Source organism: Aythya ferina, assembly GCF_964211825.1.
Source record: "Aythya ferina genome assembly, chromosome: 21".
Classification (NCBI taxonomy): Eukaryota; Metazoa; Chordata; class Aves; order Anseriformes; family Anatidae; genus Aythya; species Aythya ferina.
Window position 1 is genome coordinate 1,276,024 of NC_140319.1, and position 16,805 is coordinate 1,292,828.

General features: G+C 66.7%; 1 protein-coding gene across 5 annotated transcripts; it reads left to right on the forward strand.

Annotated features, from left to right (window-relative positions):
• The first annotated feature begins 529 nt into the window (after positions 1–529).
• Positions 530–16,478, forward strand: CROCC (ciliary rootlet coiled-coil, rootletin). Of its 5 annotated transcripts, none has more exons than XM_084495132.1 (35): positions 530–630; positions 1,055–1,206; positions 1,956–2,141; positions 2,231–2,314; positions 2,406–2,497; positions 2,575–2,740; positions 3,355–3,461; positions 3,553–3,759; positions 3,850–3,946; positions 4,350–4,445; positions 4,553–4,687; positions 5,134–5,312; positions 5,406–5,567; positions 6,024–6,168; positions 6,802–7,167; positions 7,773–7,966; positions 8,050–8,177; positions 8,505–8,617; positions 8,836–8,958; positions 9,032–9,166; positions 9,532–9,663; positions 9,755–9,993; positions 10,697–10,856; positions 10,995–11,162; positions 11,558–11,894; positions 11,996–12,123; positions 12,197–12,317; positions 12,773–12,936; positions 13,409–13,624; positions 13,716–13,916; positions 13,988–14,137; positions 14,695–14,886; positions 15,197–15,328; positions 15,658–15,762; positions 15,838–16,478. In XM_084495132.1, the coding sequence occupies exons 2-35, from the start codon at positions 1,072–1,074 to the stop codon at positions 15,895–15,897; spliced, it is 5,355 nt and encodes a 1,784-aa protein (XP_084351258.1). In that variant the 5' UTR covers positions 530–630; positions 1,055–1,071; the 3' UTR covers positions 15,898–16,478. The 5 variants fall into 5 exon arrangements, with proteins under 5 accessions (XP_084351258.1, XP_084351256.1, XP_084351255.1 ...); XM_084495130.1 differs by having other exon boundaries at positions 533–630; positions 15,197–15,319; XM_084495129.1 differs by having other exon boundaries at positions 533–630; positions 12,197–12,308.
• The last annotated feature ends 327 nt before the right edge of the window (positions 16,479–16,805 follow it).

The window sequence follows — 16,805 nt, forward strand, 5'->3', positions numbered from 1 at the left end:
CAGCGCCGAGCAAAAGGCTTCCCGCAGCAACCTGGCATGCTCGACCCGGAGCTTTTTCCTGACAGAGCAAACTCCTGGGCTTTAATGAGCTTAACGAGGCCGGGCTTCATTAGGGCTTAACGAAAGGGCTCCTCTCCCCAAGGCTACCAGGAGATCCCAAGCTTGGGGAGCTGCAGCGGGGGATGGCAGAGCAAAGTAAGCGCGTTTCCACCACTTCGGGGCACGGGGGGTGCTTGGCGCTGCTGTTTGGTATTGTTTGTTGTTTTTTTTTGCCCTACCAAAGAATTCTCCTCCCTTCCTGCTCTGCAAGCAAAAAGCCTCCCTTGCTTGTTTTGATTTGCAAAACTTTGGCTTTGCAAATATCCCGTGGTTTCTCAGCAAAGGCTGCAGCAGCGCTCGGCAGAGGCGTTAGGACCCCCGAGGCATGCGGACACGGCCAGGAAGAGGAGGGCCCCAGCCTGGGAGGGGAAGGCGAGGATTTCGGGCTAATCCTGGCCATGCATCCGCTTTCCGCTTGCAGAGCGGAAGCAAAGCCCCAAAAACCAGGCTGGGATGGGGGCACGGGGCTGCTGAGAGCAGAGGAAAGGGGGGGAGCCCATGAGCACGCCGAAGTCGGAGGCTGCGATCGAGGTGGGAACTCGCTGCGCCTCTCGCGGGAGCAGCCGCCGAGCAGTTTTGGTGCTGCAATCGGCAGATTTGCAGCGGGTTTTGCAAAAATCTGCAGTTGCAAAACCTGCGGTCGTGAAGGCTGCCATGGCAGGAAATACAATGGCCCAAAACTGCTGCAAATCTGCCATCACAAAACTGCAACGGCGAAACCCGCTGCAAATCTGCCACTGCCCAAAAGCCCCCGCGGTTTTTGCAGTTGCAGGGTTCGGGTTCTGTGGTTGCAAAAAGTGAGGCCGAGCTGCGCTGGGGGACCCAGCCTGGGGGGGGGGAAGAATTTGCAGCTGGGGGGAGAAGAGGGTGAGGGAACAAAGCAGCTCGTGGTGGCCAGGCGCAGGGACCCCTCCTGCGGCCGGATCCGTCCCCTGAGCCCTGTCCCCTCCCGCAGCGGCCGTCCCCGGGGCCATGTCCTCGCTGCTGTCCCTCCAGGAGGAGAACCGCATCCTGCAGCAGGAGCTGTCGCGCCTCGAGGACCTGCTGGCTCAGAGCCGCGCCGAGCGCGATGAGCTGGCCATCAAGTACAACGCCATCAGCGAGCGGGTAGGTCGGCTGCCCGCCCGGCCCTACAAATCCACCTGTTTTGGCCCCAAAATGCATCTCCGGGAGGTGCTGCTGGCGCCGGGCGGTGCCGGGGTGCCCACAACGTGCCGGTGATGGAGATGTCGGCGCCCGGCGTGCTGGGGCTTGTCCTGCGGGACGCACAAAGCATCCCCGTGCCACCCCCGTGGTGTTCGCCCCGCTGCCTTCTTTTCTGCACCGTGGTGACAGGGGCAGAACGAGGCTTTTGGCCGGGCAGCCGTTGCCTGGGGAGATGCAAAACTTGGCCGGTGCACGCTGAGCTCGGCCAGGGCAGCCCAAGCTGGGGGGCTGCCTGGCCTTCTGGGGTGCAAACCCCTCCGTGCGTGCCTGGTTATTAAAATCCCAAGCAAACAGCCCCAAAATACCCAAAGGGAAAATTGCTGCCTCGCTCCCCTTGTGGCCAGAGTGCTGAAAGATGCTTTACTCACCAGCAAAACTGGTGCCAGGCTGCTGGGCCCCAAGTCCTTGAGGCTGGGCTATTTCTCAAAGGCAAATTCTTGTTGCAAAATGGTGTGTGGGGTGTGTGGGGGGTGTGGGGTGTGTGTCTCTGCTCGCTTTGTCCGTGCGGGGTTTGCAGCTGCAGGACAACCCCAAAGCAAGGCCGAATTTGCCGGGTCGGGGTGCTGGCACACGGAGGGGGGCCGGGGGTGGTGCTTTGTGTTTTAACGTCCCCAAACGAGCGGCGCTGGGGGTGCTGCACCCCGCGGCAGCTGGAGCAGTCCCTGCGGCTGGAAGCGGGCGAGCGGGACGCGGCGGAGAGCCGGAGCCTGGCGCAGCACAACATCGAGCTGCGGCGCCTGCTGGACGAGGAGCAGGCTGCCTACAAGCGCAAGCTGCAGGCGTACCAGGAGGGCCAGCAGCGGCAGGCCCAGCTGGTGCAGAAGCTGCAGGCCAAGGTGGGTCCCCGCCGGGGGAACGGGGGCGTTTTGAGGTGGGGGGACGCGCACCAAGGGTGGTTGTCCCCTTCGCCGTCCCCTCCACCCAGGTGCTGCAGTACAAGAAGAAATGCGGCGAGGTGGAGCAGCAGCTGCTGGAGAAGGCGACGGAGCTGGAGCAGGAGAGGCTGACGGTGAGCAGCAGAATGGGGGGGTCCTGCCCTGGGTGTCCCGGTGTCCCCCCCTTTGCCCGCCAGCACCTCAAAGGGGCTGATGTCCCCGCAGAGCCAGCTGGACATCAGCAGCTCGCAGCTGGAGGAGGAGAGCAGCAACGAGCTGGAGAACGCGCTGATCCGGCTGGAGGAGGAGCAGCAGAGGTGCAGGAGGGGGTCCCCGGGGTGCCGGGTGCTGCGGGACCCCCCTGGGATCACCCCCTGGCCCTGCGCCCCCCCAGGAGCAGCAGCCTGGTGCAGGTGAACTCGATGCTGCGGGAGCAGCTGGAGCAAGCCAACGTGGCCAACGCGGCGCTGAGCGAGGACATCCGCAAGCTGACGGCCGACTGGACGCGGGCACGGGACGAGCTGGAGCAGCGAGAGGCCGAGTGGAGGCGTGAGGAGGAGGTCGGGGATGTGGGGCTGCGGGGGGAGAATTTGGGGCCCCGGGGGATGCGGCGCAGAGGGATGCAAAGCAGAGGGGGGCTGCACGGGGAGGGATGGGGCTGAGGGCGATGCGAGGTGGAGGGGGGCAGGGGTGCTGCAAGATATGGGGCTGTGGGACCCCAGGGGGTGTTGCATGGGGAGGGATTAGGGGATGCAGAGCGGGGGGGCTGTGTGGGGAGGGCTGGGGGGTGAGAGTGATGTGGGGCAGAGAGGTGCAGCGTGGGGAGGGCTGTGGGACCGCGAGCGATGCTGCGTGGAGAAGAATTTGGGGCTGCAGGGCGTGTGGCACGGGGAGGGGATGCGGGGCAGGAGCGATGCCGCATGCAGAGGGGCTGTGGGGTGCGGGATGCAAAGCAGGGGGAGGCTGCACGGAGCGGGGCACGGTGCTGGGAGCGGGTCTGGGGGCTTCAGGGCACGGCGCAGGGAGGGGGCCGAGGGGCTGAGGGATGTGGGGGTGCCGCCCGGCTGCCTTCAGAGGAATGGGAGCTGTGGGGCAGAGGGGTGCAGCACGGAGGGCACCCTGCTGCTTTTCTCCTGCCCCGATCTGACCCCGCCACCTCTCCATCCCCGCGCAGTCCTTCAACGCCTACTTCAGCAACGAGCACGGCCGCCTGCTGACCCTCTGGCGGCAGGCGGTGGCTTTCCGCCGACACTTCGGCCAGCTGCGAGCCGCCACCGAGAGGTCCGGGGGCTGCAGGAGCTGGGGATATGCAGGGGAGACGGGGACATCGTGGTGGGGCACCCCTCTCATCCCCATCCACCCCCTGGCGCAGGGACCTGGCGGAGCTGAGCCAGGAGGTGTCCCGTGCCGGCCGTGCCGCCCACGCCGCCTGCGTGCAGCTGGGAGCCCACCTGCGGCTGGCCGAGGGCCGGGCGGGCGCCGCGCGGGAGCAGCAGGCGCAGCAGCTGGCGCAGCTGGAGGAGCAGCTGGCGGCCAGGGCGCGCGACGCCGAGCTGGAGAAAACCGCGCTCGGGGACAGGTGGGGGTCCCGCGGGGGGGGCGCCGGGTGTGGGGCTGCCCGGGAGGAGCTGAGCGCCCACCGACGGGTGCTGGGCATCGCCTCGGCCAGGCTGGCGGAGCTGACGGCGGCCCTGGAGCGGCTGCGGGAGGAAGGTGGGGACAAGGAGCGGGCGGTGGCGGCGCTGACGCTGCAGCTGCAGAAGATGGTGAGTGTGGGGGGAGGCGTTTATGGTGCGCGGGGAAGGGTTGTGCGCCCGGCTGCGGTGCGTGCTGGGGTGCAGTGCGTGCTCAGACGTGACCCCCAGCACACGCTGGGGATGGGCGGTGCACCGGGGCACGGTGGAAGCTTTGTGCTGCGCACAGTGCACACCAGCACCCTGTGCACGCTGGGGCAGGACGTGTAGGAAATCATGATGTGCATGGGGGTGCGGGGTGCTGCGCCCAGCCAGGACACAGTGTGCAACACCGGGGTGCGAGGCGTGATGTGCACTGGGGGTGCAAGGCACGATGCACGCCGGGCGCTTTGCACACCAGGGTGCGCTGCACACCCAGGGCGTGGTGCACGTTGCATGCCAGCTGTGCGTGACGCCTCACCGTGGTGTTTCGCAGGAGGCCTCGCGTGCTCAGGAGCCATCAGCAGAAGAGGTGCAGGCGCTGCGTGCGGAGGTGGAGCTGCTCCACCAAACGCTGCAGGACGTCACCCAGGTGCCCCCAGCCCCTCCCCTTCACCCCCACTGCTGCCACCCTCTCCGTGCCTCAGTTTCCCCTCCCGTGGTGGAGCCACAGCAGAGCGCTGTCCCCGTCCCTCGCAGGCGGTGCTGGCCGATGACCCCGGGTCTCCAACGGAGCCTCCGAGGCTCCCCTGCCGCAGCCTCTCGCCCGCCGCCGCCGCGGCCACGCTGGGGGCTGTGCACGGAGCCCTGCGGCGCCGGCACTTCCAGCTGCAGGTGAGCGAGGAGGAGGAGGAGGAGGAAGGTGGATGTGGGGGAAGACGGATGGGTGGGTGGATGCGCAGAGGATGGGTGGAGGAGAATTGGGGATGGACGGATGGAGGGACATGGGGACGGACGGACGGACGGACGGACAGATGGATGGATGGATGGATGGATGGATGGATGGATGGATGGATGGATGGATGGATGGGGGGCAGTGGATAGGGGGCTGGATGGATGGACGGGGGCTGGATGGATTGGAGGGCAGGTGGATGGATGCCTGGAGGATGGATGGAGGAGAATGGATGGATGGACAGACAGATGGGAGGACAGATAGATGGATGGACACGGGGTCAGGTGGATGGGAGGGCGGGTGGCTGGATGCACAGAGAAAGGATGGAGGAGAAGGGACAGAAGGGTGGGAGGACGGAGGACAACCGCTGACCCCGTTGCTCCCCCAGGAGGCTCGGGAGGCGTCGGGGAGCCTACGGCGGGAGCTGGGGGACAGCGAGAGCCGGCGGGCGGCCCTGGAGCAGCGGCTGGAGCAGCTCAGCGCCGAGGCTGGGGGCTGCCGGCGGGCGCAGGACGAGGCCCTGCGCGAGGCCACCCGCCTGCGCGCCGACATCGAGCTCCTGCGCAGGTACCCCCTGCCTGTCTGTCTGTCTGTCCGTGGCCTCTGTCCCTGCACACCCTCCACCTGCCTGTCCCCATGGCGTGTCCGTCTGTCCGGCAGCGAGCGGAGCCGCGTGGAGCAGGCGCTCGTGGCGGAGCAGGCGCGGGTGGGGGTCCTGCAGCGCAGCGAGGCCGAGCTGCAGCGCCGGGGCCGGGGGCTGGAGGAGCAGCGGGACGAGGCCGCCCGTGCCGCCGAGGCTGCGCGCCAGCAGCTGGAGCACAGGTGGGGACCCCCCCGGTGCCGCGACCCCCCCGTCGGTGGGAGCTCCGACTGCTCCCCCTCCCCGGGTGGGCGCAGCAAAGCAACGCTCCTACCCCTGCTCTGCCCCCCTCCCCAAAAAGGGGCTGCTGCCCCCATCAAAGGGTGCTGAAACACCCCCCGTGGGGCTGCAGAATAGTGCCTCACCCCTCCCGTGGGTGCTGCCCGCCCCCCCGTGGGTGATACCCCCGTGGGTCCTCCCCACCCAACGGGTGCTGCCCCTCCCCAGTTGGTGCTCTCCCCCCAGTGGGTGCCCCCCAATGGGTGCTGCACCCCTGTTGGGTCCCCCCCATGTGTTCTCCCCCCTTGTCAGGGTACCCCCCAGTGGGTGCTCTCCCCCCATGGGTCCCCCCTCCCAGTGGGTGCATCCCCCCAGTGTGTGCCCCCCCCCAATCTGTGCCCCCCCGTGGGTGCCCGCAGCCAGCAGCAGCTGGAGCAGCTGGAGGGGCAGCGGGCGGCGGTGCAGCAGGAGCTGCTGCAGGCACGGGAGGCGCTGAGCCGGGCGCAGCTGGAGGCCGAGGTGGCGCGGGGCGAGCGGGCGGCGCTGGACGAGGCGCTGGCACAGGTGGGTGGCAGAGCCCCCGCGTCCTCCCCGGGGACGTCTGTGTCCCCAGACCCTGTGTGCATCACCCCCGGAGACAGCCGCATCCCCAAATGGCACATGTGTGTCCCTGGGGGCAGCCATGACCCTGAGCATTCCTGTGTTCTCCCTTGGGACATCCAGGTCCCCAAACCCCATGCGCATCCTCCCTGGGGGCCATCTGCACCCTCGATCCCCCTGCATGCCCTGTGGGGTTAGCCACAGCCCCACATCCCCCTGCATCCTTGGGACATCTGCGTCCCCATCCCCCCTACATGCTCCTGGGGCCACCTACGTCCCCAAAACCTCATGTGCACCCTCCCTGGGGACCCCCAGCCCCTCTGCATGCCCCCCAGGACCATGCACTTACCCCCAGCCCCTCTGTGCATCCCCAAACCTCACGTGCATCCTCCCTGGTGCTATGCACATCCCCAGATCCCCGTGTGTCCTCCCTGGGGACGTCCAGGTCCCCAAACCCTTCTGTGAATCCACAAACCCCGCGGGTGCTGTCCCTTGGGCCACATCCCCAGCCCCCCAGCATGCTCCCAGGGGACACCCACATCCCCAAAACCTTCTGTGCATCCTCCTTGGGGCCACCCCTGTTCTTGGCCCCGGCAGGCGCAGGGCAGCAGCGCGGAGCTGGAGGCAGAGCTGCAGGAGGCGCGGGCGGAGGCAGCCCAGCTGCGGGAAGCCCTGGCACGGGGCAGTGAGCTGTCGGCCAGCCTGGCCCGGGATAAACGAGAGCTGAGCCGGACCCTGGCGGGGCTGGAGGAAGAACGGGAGGCGGCCGGGGAGGCGACGCGGGCGCTGGAGGGGCTGCGGGCACGGCTGGGGCAGCTGGAGCGAGGCCGGAGGGACGTGGAGGCCGAGAGGCTGGGCCTGGAGCGGGCGCGCAGGGCGGCGGAGAGGGGCTGCGAGGGGCTGCGGGCAGAGCTGCGGGCACTGCGCGGGCAGCAGCAGCAGCTGCGGGAGCGGCTGGGGCAGGTGCGGGGCTGGGAGGGGTTGGGGAGGTGCTGGGGGCAATTGGGGGTGGTGGGGAGGGAGCTGGGGGTAATTGGGAGGGTGCTGGGGGAACTGGGAGAGTGCAGGGTGCAATTGGGAGGGATGGGGAGTGTGCGTGGGGCAGTTTGGGGAGGTGGGGAGGATGCAGAAAGCAACTGGGAGGGTGCTGGGGGAACTGGGAGAGCGTGGGAGGAAACTGGGAGAGTGCAAAGGGCAATTGGGAGTGATGGAGAGGATGCAGGGGGTCACTGGGATGGGTGGGGAGGGTGCTCAGGGCAATTGGGAGGGTGCTGGGGGAGCTGGGAGGGTGCACGGGGTAATTGGGAGGGACGGGGAAGGTGCGTGGGGCAATTGTGAGAGTGCTGGGGGAACTGAGGGGATGCAGGGGGTAACTGGGAGGGAGGGGTTGGATGCTGGAGGCAACTGGGAGGATGCTCAGCTCAGCCAGGAGGGTGCGTGGGGCAATGGGGCGGGCACAGCGGGTAACTCGGAGGACGGGGGAAGGCTCCTGGGGAGCAAGGGGGACCGGGAGGGCGCGCGGTGGCCACGGGCGGAGGCGAGGGGTGCCCGTGGTGCTGCGGCCGCAGGCGCTGGAGGAGCAGAGCGCGGCGGGCGAGGCGCTGGCGCAGGCCCGGGGCGAGCAGGAGCGGCTGAGCACGGCGCTGGAGCGCGCCACGCAGGAGCGCGAGGGGCTGGCCAAGGAGGCGGCCAGCGTGGCCGTGCAGCTCGCCGCCGCACAGCGCGACGCCCGCACCCGCGGCCAGGAGGCGGACGGCCTCAGGTGGGTGCCCCCTGCCCCGACCCGCTGCCCGCTGCCCACGGCCCGGCCGCGTTTTGGCAGCGTGTGTCGTCCCGGGGTGGCAGGGCGGAGAAGGCGGCGCTGGAGACCGGCCTCTTCGAGGCGCAGGAGGAGCTCGGCCAGCTCCGCGCACGTGGCCAGCAGCTGGAGGCCGAGGGCCGGGCCCTGCGCGTGGCCAAGGAGGGGCTGCAGGGTGAGTGGGGAGTGGGGATGCATCGTGCCGTCACATCCAGCCTTGGTCACGGCGCTTCCTGGCTTGGTTTTGGGGCGGCAGCCTTGTTTGCATCCCGTACCATCTCGGTTTTGGGGTAGCATCCTTGGGCATATCACTTAGCTCGATTTTGGGGACCAACATCCTTGGTCACATCACTTATCGGCTCAATTTTGGGGCGGGATCATCAATCACGTAACTTTTCTGCCCAGTTTTGGGGCGGCATCCTCAGTCGCATCACTTAGATCAGTTTTGGGGGTTTGGAGCCCTCGTTCCCACCACCCACCCGCCCAATTTTGGCCCCGGCAGAGGAGCTGGGCGCCGTGCGGCAGCGGCTGGCGGCGGCAGAGCAGGAGGCGGTGACCCTGCGTGGGACACAGGTGGCACGCGAGGACGAGCTCGAGAGGCTTCGGGGCGAGAAGGTGGGCACCGGTGGGCTCCGGGGAGATGCTGATTTGGGGTAGGGCAATACTGAACTTGGAGAGCAGTGCTGATTTTGGAGGGCGATACAGAATTTGGAGCAATATTTCTGAGGTGATGCCATTTTGGGGGGAGGAGAGGGAGTTTGCCAAATTTCGGGCTGATGCCGATTTTGGCTCGGTGTTGAATTTGTGGGACTGGTGCTGCTTTTGGGGCGCAGCGGGAGCTGGATGCGGAGCGGGGCCGGTTGGTGCGGGAGCAGGAGGAGCTGGCGGCCGAGCTGGCGGCGGCGCGGACGCAGCGCGATGAGGGGCTGCTGCGTGCCGAGAGCGAGAAGCAGCAGGTGGGTGTCGGGGCCTCCCCCCAAACCGTGTCCCCGGTGTCCCCCAGCCCCGTCTGAGCGTGTCCCCGTGCAGGCGCTGGCGCTGCAGGAGGAGGAGAAGGCGGCGCTGGCGGGGACGCTGGCGGGGCTGCAGCAGAGCCTGGCCGAGGCCACAGCTGAGCTGGAGCGGCAGCGGCAGGAGGCCACTGGGCACCATGAGCAGCAGCAGGTGGGTGAGGGGGGCCTGGGACCCCCCCGGGCATGGCACAGGCTCCCCCACTGCAAACCCCGTGCTCCGGTGTCCCCCTCGTTGCAATGCCCCACGTCTGGGCGTCCCCCCATTGCCCAGCCCTCACCTCCTGCCCTGCTGTGAGCTCCCCAAGCCCCCGCGATTTGCAATCCCCCCCCCATCTCCCCATCCTTGCAACCCCCCCGAGACCCTTCTCGATTACAACCCCCCCCCAGCCACCCACCCCAGTCCCATCTCGAGCCCCCCAGTTTCCAGCTGCCCCCTCCCCATTGCAAGCTCCCCGGTGCCCAGCCGGGGCAGGGGGGCTGGGGGGGGGGCTCAGATATTTGTGCCCCCTCCCTCAGAGCTTGGCTGCGGAGCTGCACACCCTGCGGGCACAGGCAGAAGCCGCGGCGGAGGCCCATGAGCGGGAGGCCAAAGCTCTCCGCGAGCAGGTGATGGCGGTGGCCAAGCAGCGCGACGGCGCCCTGCGGGAGGTGAGACCCCTCTGCCCCCACCGACCCTGCTCCCATCCCTTCCACCCTGCCCCAAAAAAGCCTCCTCCACCCCTTGAACCCCCGGCTGCAGGCGGAGGAGGTGCGGGCGCAGCTGCAGCTGGTGGCGGAGGCGCGGGCAGCGGGGCAGCAGGCGCTGCTGGAGGCGCAGCGGGTGGCACAGGAGAGCCGCGAGGGCCGCGAGGCGCAGCGCAGGCAGGCGCAGGAGGCGCGCAGGGCGCTGGGCGACGAGGCCAGGGAGAAGGAGGCCCTGAGGCGCTCCAACGAGGAGCTGCGGGCGGCCCTGCGGCGCACCGAGGGCGAGCGCATCAGGTGTGAGGGGTGCTCGGGGCTGAGGGTGATGCTGGGAGTTCCCCGGAGTGGGATGCTCGGGTTGGGAGAGGTGCAGGAGGGGGAGGTGTCCTGCAGGGTGATGCTTGGGGTCGGGGGATGCTCGGTTTGGGGAGTGCAAGGGGTGGTGCAAGGCATCGGAGGTGATGCTCGGGACTGGGGGGGTGCTCGGGGTGGGGGGTTAAGCTGAGCAGGATGCCTGGGACAAGGGGGTGGCTGAGCTGGGAGATGGTGGAGATGGTGGAGATGGTGCAGTGCCTTGGAGGGCAATGCTCAGGCTGGGGAGGATTCCTGGGACAGGAGAATTCCCCATTTGGGAGGTGCTTGGGGTGATGAGGTGCCTTGGAGTGATGCTTGGGGTCGGGATGATGCTCAGGGTCAGGGTGATGCTCAGGATGGGGGACAACGCTCGGGGCAGGGGAACGCCCAGTTTGGGAGATGCTTGGGGTGGTGAGATGCTTTGGAGGGTGACACTTGGGGTCGGAGTGATGATGAGGATGGGAGGACCCCCGAGGGCAGGATGCCTGGGACAGGGGGCTGCTCAAACGGGGAAATGTGCGGGATGGAGCAACGCCTTGGCGGGTCAGCACGAACATTTGTGGCCAAGGTGATGCCTTGGCGGGGGGACGGGGAGGACGGGCACCAGCCCCCCTCCTCCGCCAGCCCCTCTCCCCCTTTTTGGCAGCCTGAAGCGGGCCAGCGAGGAGAAGGAGCAGCGGCTGGCGCTGCTGGCGGGCGGGCAGGCGGCGGCGGCCAGGGAGACGGAGAGGCTGCGGGGGGCCCTGCGGCAGCTGGAGCACGACCGCCTCGAGGCGCGCCGCGAGCTGCAGGAGCTGCGCCGGCAGGTGAGGAGGGGGCGGCGGGGGGACCCCCGCCCCGGCTGGGCCAGTGCTGGGTGTGGGTGGGTGTCTGTGTGTCTGTCTGTGTCTGTGTCTGTCTGTCTGGAGCCGCCTCCCCCAGCCCCGCGTTGTTTCCTCGGGCAGGTGAAGGCGCTGGACAGTGAGAACAGCAAGAAGAGCAGGGAGCTGGAGGAGCTGCAGGCGCGCGTGGCCCTGGAGGAGCAGCGGGAGGAGGAGAGCCGCCGGGAAGCCTTCGGCCTCAGGAGGAAGGTGGTGGAGAGCGAGGCTGGCATGGAGGCCACCAGGAAGGAGGTGGGGGCTGCTCGGCCCCGCGGGGTCCCCAAGTGTCCCCATCGCCCCCACGCCCACCCTGTGTCCCCGTGGGTGCCCCTGCTGCTCCGTCGCTTGGTGCCGTGCGTGTCCCCGTCATCCCCTCTCAGTCCCTGATGTCCCCATTGCCCTGCTGCTCTGTCCCTGGGGGTCCCCACCCCTCCTTGCCCCATCCCCTGCATCCCAGTCACCCCGCATCACCTGCCACCTGCATCCCTGGGCGTCTCCCATGCCCCATCGCTCCATCCCTTGCATCTCCATCACCCTTTTGCTCTGTCCCCTGCACCCTGGGCATTCCCCGTTCCCTCCCCACGCCCCCAGCACCCCGTCTCTCCCTGCCCCGCACCCCAGCTCTCCCCCTCGCCTCCTTCCCCCAGCTCCAGCACCTGCAGCAGAGGCTGTCGGAGGCGGAGGGCGAGTTCCAGCAGCGGGAGAAGGATCTGTCCCGCAGCCTGGAGGAGGCCCGCGGCCACGAGAAGAAGCTGCTGGCCGATGCCCGCAACCTGCAGCTGAAGATGGAGGCGGCGCGGAGCGAAGCGGCCGAGCTGAGCCTGCGCCTGAGCGCGGCCGAGGGCCGGGCACAGGGGCTGGAGGCTGAGCTGGCCCGCGGCGAGGAGCAGCGCCGGGCTGCCGAAACGCGCCTGGGCAGCCTCCAGTCCACCCTGCGCCGCACCATGGGCATCGGCCGGGCCCGTGCTGCTTCCCCGGGCAAGGGTGAGAGCACCCCGGGGCTGCCCTTGCACCCTAAACCTTGCTTTAAGGCCCCATCTGGCGGCATGTCCCCCCCCCGTGCCACCCCATCCCTCTCCTTCCAGGCGGTGCCACGGAGGGGACGGGGACCCCTGGCTCGTCCCCGGACCCCGATGCGGCCACCGAGCCCGAGGTGGTGCGGGCAGCGCTGCGGGATTTCCTGCGTGAGCTGCAGGACGCCCAGCGGGAGCGGGTATGGCCTTCCTCCTGCCCCTGCCCTGCATGTCCCCAAAAAGCTCCTTTCTTGCCCTGTTTTCTCACCCCAGGAGGAGCTGCGGGTGCAGGTCTGCAGCCTGGGACAGCGGCTGGCAGAGGCGGAGGCGGAGCGGGACGGTGCCGGTGCCCGGGCACTGCAGCTGCAGAAGCTGGTGGCTGAGAGTGAGGAAGGTGATGGGGGTGGTTTTGGGGTGGATTCCCCCAGATTACTCGGTTTTGGGTGCTGCAAGCAGGTTTCATCTCCCTGCGACGTGTGGCTGCTTGGGATTTGGGCACGCGGCGGAGCATCGTGGCCAGTGGGTGCTTTGGGGGAAAATGGGGCGGGGGTGGTGATGCTGCACTCAAATGCTGCATGCTTTGTGGGTTTTCCCATACACATCCCAAAATACTAGCAGAACTACTAAAAAAACATAACAAAATAAAGTATAGAGTCCCCGTAAAGCCCAGTAAAATTGGAACCCCCCCCATGCACCCCGGTAGAACCGGTGAAACCCCCACACATCCCGCACAAACCCCGGTAAACCTGTCCGACCCCACTCGTGTGCACCCCACAAGCCCCAACAGATCCCCGTGCGCGCCCCACAAGCCCCATCTGAGGTTTGCAACCCTCGGTGTGGCTGCGGCAGGGCGGCGGGGCGCCGACGGCAAGCTGGGCAGCGCGCAGGCTGCTCTGCTGCTGCAGGAGGAGACGCTGCGGCGGGGCGAGCGCGAGCGCCGGGCCCTGCTTGAGAAGGTGTCGGCGCTGGAGCGCAGCTTGCACGCCGCCGAGGGCGAGCGCCGCTCCGCCCAGGTGGGCACCTGGGTCAAAACCCCACCTCTCCCACCCCCCCCAGCTGCACGCAGCCTGGCATGCAAGATGCACACAACCTTCAGGCACGCTGCTTGCCAGCTTGCGCACAAGCTTCCGTGCAAGGTGCTGGCACACAGAGTGTGAGCTGCCTGCAAGCTGCTTGGAAGCTCGCACACAAGCTTGTATGCAAGCTGTATGCAAACTGCTTGCAAGTTTGCATGCAAATTGCATGTAAGATGGATATAAGCTGCTTGCAAACAGACTGCACGCACACTGCTTTCAATCTCGCACACAGACTGCACACGTGCTGCTTGCAAGCGTGCACACAAAGTGCACTCAAGACTCTTGCAAGCGTGCACACAAACGGCATGAATGCTGCTTGCACTTGCATGCAGGCTTGCATGCTCACTGCTCGCAGGTTTGTGTACAAAATGCTTGCAAGCTTGCACACACGCTGCTCCATCCCTTCCAGGAGAAGATGAGCATGGTGAAAGCCAGCGAGGCCAAGCTGGAGGAGGACAAGCGGCGGCTCAAGGAGGGGCTGGAGGCTGCGGAGAGCCGCAGAGCCCGGCTGGAGCAGCAGCGGCAGGCGCTGGAGGACGAGCTGCAGCGGGCACGGCTGGCCCTGGGCGAGCAGCAGGCGGAGGCACGGGTGCTGCAGGACCGCGCTGAGCTGCTCCAGAGGCAGGTACGGCCGGCTTGCAATCCCCGTGCCCATTAATTGCCTCCTGCACTGAGCTGCGTCGGTTTTTATTGGTTTCTCACCCCTCTGGGTGCAGCTCAGGGAGAGCGAGCAGCGTGCCAGCACCTTGCAGCTCTCGGTGGAGCGTCTGAGCACGGTGCTGGTGGCCGAGGCCGAGAGCAGCTCGAAGGACCGTGCCCAGGGCTCGCCGCTGACCGACGGCAGCTCGGCCCCGCAGCGCCTGCAGCAGCTCCAAAGCGCCCTGACCGCTGGCGAGCTCGACCGGCGGATGCTGCAGGTGGGCACAGGCACCCCAGGGTGTTCGGGGACCCCCTGGGCTCCGTGTCACCGTGTGCGTCCCCCCGGCAGGAGATGCTGGATGCGGCCCGGCGGGCGCTTTCGGAGGCACGGGAGGAGAAGAGCGCGCTGCGGGAGCAGCTGCGGGTGCTGCGGGGAGAGCGGGCGGCGCTGGAGCTGCGCAAGGAGGAGCTGGAGGCACAGGTCCGGCGGCTGCAGGAGGTGGGAGCGCCCAGACTGCTGGCCTTACCCCCGGGGTGCGCTCTGTGCCCTTCTGCCCACCCCATACAGCAACCTACTGCCCCTGCACAGTACCCTATTGCCCCCATGCAGCTTCTTTTACCTCCTTCCAGCCCTCTTTGCCCCTTCGACAGCACCATGCACCCTTTTGCCTGCACCATTTCCCCCCCGCCTTATGGCACCCTTCCTCTCTGTGCAGCACCCCACTGCCCCCCATAGCATGCCCTTGCAACCCTTCCTGTCCCTACACCCTTCTGCCTCCCTGCAGCACACTTTGCGCTCATGCAGCACCCTATTGCCTCTCCATGCAGCCCCCAACACCCTTTTATCCATTCCCTCCTTTGAAGCACCCTTTCCCCCCAGTGCAGACCCCATTGCCCCACCCCCTGCAGCCCCTTTTTCCCCCATGCATCCCTTTACACCCCCCCTGCAGCTCCCTGAACCCTTTTGCCCCACCTTACAGCCCCCTATTGCCCCACGCAGCCCCTTCTCTCCCCCCGGGGAGCTGCGGGGTGTCCGATCCTGCCCCCCCGTTGCAGATGCTGTTGCAGCAGGAGGAGAAGGAGGCGGCGGCGCTGCGGGGGCTGCGGGCGGAGAAGCGGGGGCTGCAGGAGCGCGTGGGCAGCCTGCAGAGCTCCCTGAGCCAGCTGGAGGCCGAGCGGCGTGAGGCTGAGCGCTCCTCCCTGCGCCTCGAGAAGGACAACAGCGCCCTGAAGAAGACCCTGGAGAAGGTGAGCGCCCGCCGCCCCTCTTGGCACCCTTGGGTGCTCTCAGGATTGCCCCCACGCCCTTGCACCTCTGGGGACACAAACATGCCCCCTCAATGGCTGGGTACCCAGGACTGGTTCGCCCAGAAGCAGATTGGGCATGGCTATAAAAAATGTCCTAATAGCACAAAATCATTTCCCGAGCGCAAAATGCGCTTCGTGCAACGGGGGCACGGCTGCGCAGCGGGTGTGTGCGCCTGCACGCGTGCGTTTAGTGCACCGGAGCGAGGCGTGTGACAAAGCAACGCGTTGTGCCCGCTCCTTGTGCACGCAGCTGGCGCGGGAGAAGCTGAAGACGCAGGAGGAGTCGCTGCGGCTGGCGGTGCAGAAGGGCCGCCTGCACCGCTCGCTGGGCACGGCCGAGCAGGAGCTGGCGGAGGCGCAGAAACACATCCAGGTGCTGCGGGTGGGTGCCCCCGGGCAGGGGACGTGGCCTCGTGCAAAGCTTTCGGCTTCGCTTTGGGGGCAGGCAGTGGCACCCTGGGGTGCCGCTTGCCTGCTTGGTGCACCCTCATTTTGCAGGGGGATGGTGCTGGGCTGCTTTTGGGGCTTGCTTCAGCTCGGGGAGATGCTGGTGCTCGCACAGAGGTGCTGCTGGGCTCTTTATGGGGCTCAGCCCACCGTGGGGAGATGCTGGTGCTCACAGTGGGGTGCTGCCGGGCTCTTTTGGGCTCCTCCCCACCTTAGGGCCACCCAGCGCCTGGATTTGGGGTGACCCCCCTGCAACTCACCCAGGCACGAGTGTCGGTGCTGGAGCAGAGCTCCGGGGCGGCGCAGCAGCAGCAGCAGCAGCGGGCGCTGGATGCCCATGACCGTGGCCACCACCCCCTGGAGCAGCAGGTGAGGGGGGTGCCGGGGCTGTGTCCCCCCCCTGCAGCCCACCCAGGCACCCCCAAACTCACCCCCCCCGTGCAGGTTGCGCTGCGGCAGGAGCAGGCGGCGCAGGAGCCCCGCCGCCACCCCAGCAGCATTTAGGGCCGTCGGGGTGAGCAGAGACCGGCGCAACTCAGCTCACGGGTGAGGGGCTGAGCTCAGCAAACACCTCTGGATTTTTTTTTTCTTGACGTTCCCAAATCCCACTCTTCTACAAAAAGAAAAAGCATCGTGTTACCGCTGAGACAACACTAGAGTATTTTTGATACAGGTAGGGTTTTCCCCCTGTTTTTTTTCTACTGCAGTTTTTTTAACCAGGGATTGGAAATAGGACTTTTTGTAGTCCTGGGTGCCACGTGCACACAACGGGAGCAGCAGGAGCACCGTGGTACCCGAGCGATCAGCTTCCAGTGCTGACCCCGTGGCGGGGTGCTCAACGGCTCCTAACTTTTCCTAACACACTCCTCTTTTTTTTAACAAAAACTAGTTTGTGCCAGTTTTTTTGCACAAGTCATGCAGGACGGGGATTGTTATTTTTTTTTTCTACCACTATTTTTGGAGACTTTTTTTTTATTGGTGCTATTGGGGTCTGAATTTGGAGCTTGAGCCAGCAGCAGGCATGAGCGTGGCCCCAACCCTTGTCCATCCCCTCTAACCCTCTATTAAATGTGCAGAAACCCAAACGGGCAGCCTGTGGTGAATTATTTTGGAATGGCAGCCTTTTGGTGGAGGTTCAGGATGTGTAACAAATTATTATTGTTATTTATACCTCCTTGGGGGTGAGTTGCAGCGCTTTGCGCAAGGGCTAAAGGGGAGAGTCTCAGCACCCTATTTTGGGGCGCTGCTCCTTGTTTGGAGCATTGGGAATTGTATCGGGGATAAAACCTGGGGCTCCTGCCCATGCGGGCACTTACAAAGTGGTGGAAGTGCAATGGGAGCTGGCTGCCTGGCTCAGAGGGAGCAGGGTGGCACGCACCCTAACGGGGAACACGATGCTGGTTTTCATTGAC

Coding starts and splice junctions, on each gene's coding strand:
- CROCC (XM_084495132.1), top strand. CDS start 1,072: ATGTCCTCGCTGCTGTCCCTCCAGGAGGAGAACCGCATCCTGCAGCAG. Junction 11,895..11,995: donor TGCTGCTTCCCCGGGCAAGG/GTGAGAGCACCC, acceptor CTCTCCTTCCAG/GCGGTGCCACGGAGGGGACG. Junction 13,917..13,987: donor TCGACCGGCGGATGCTGCAG/GTGGGCACAGGC, acceptor TCCCCCCGGCAG/GAGATGCTGGATGCGGCCCG.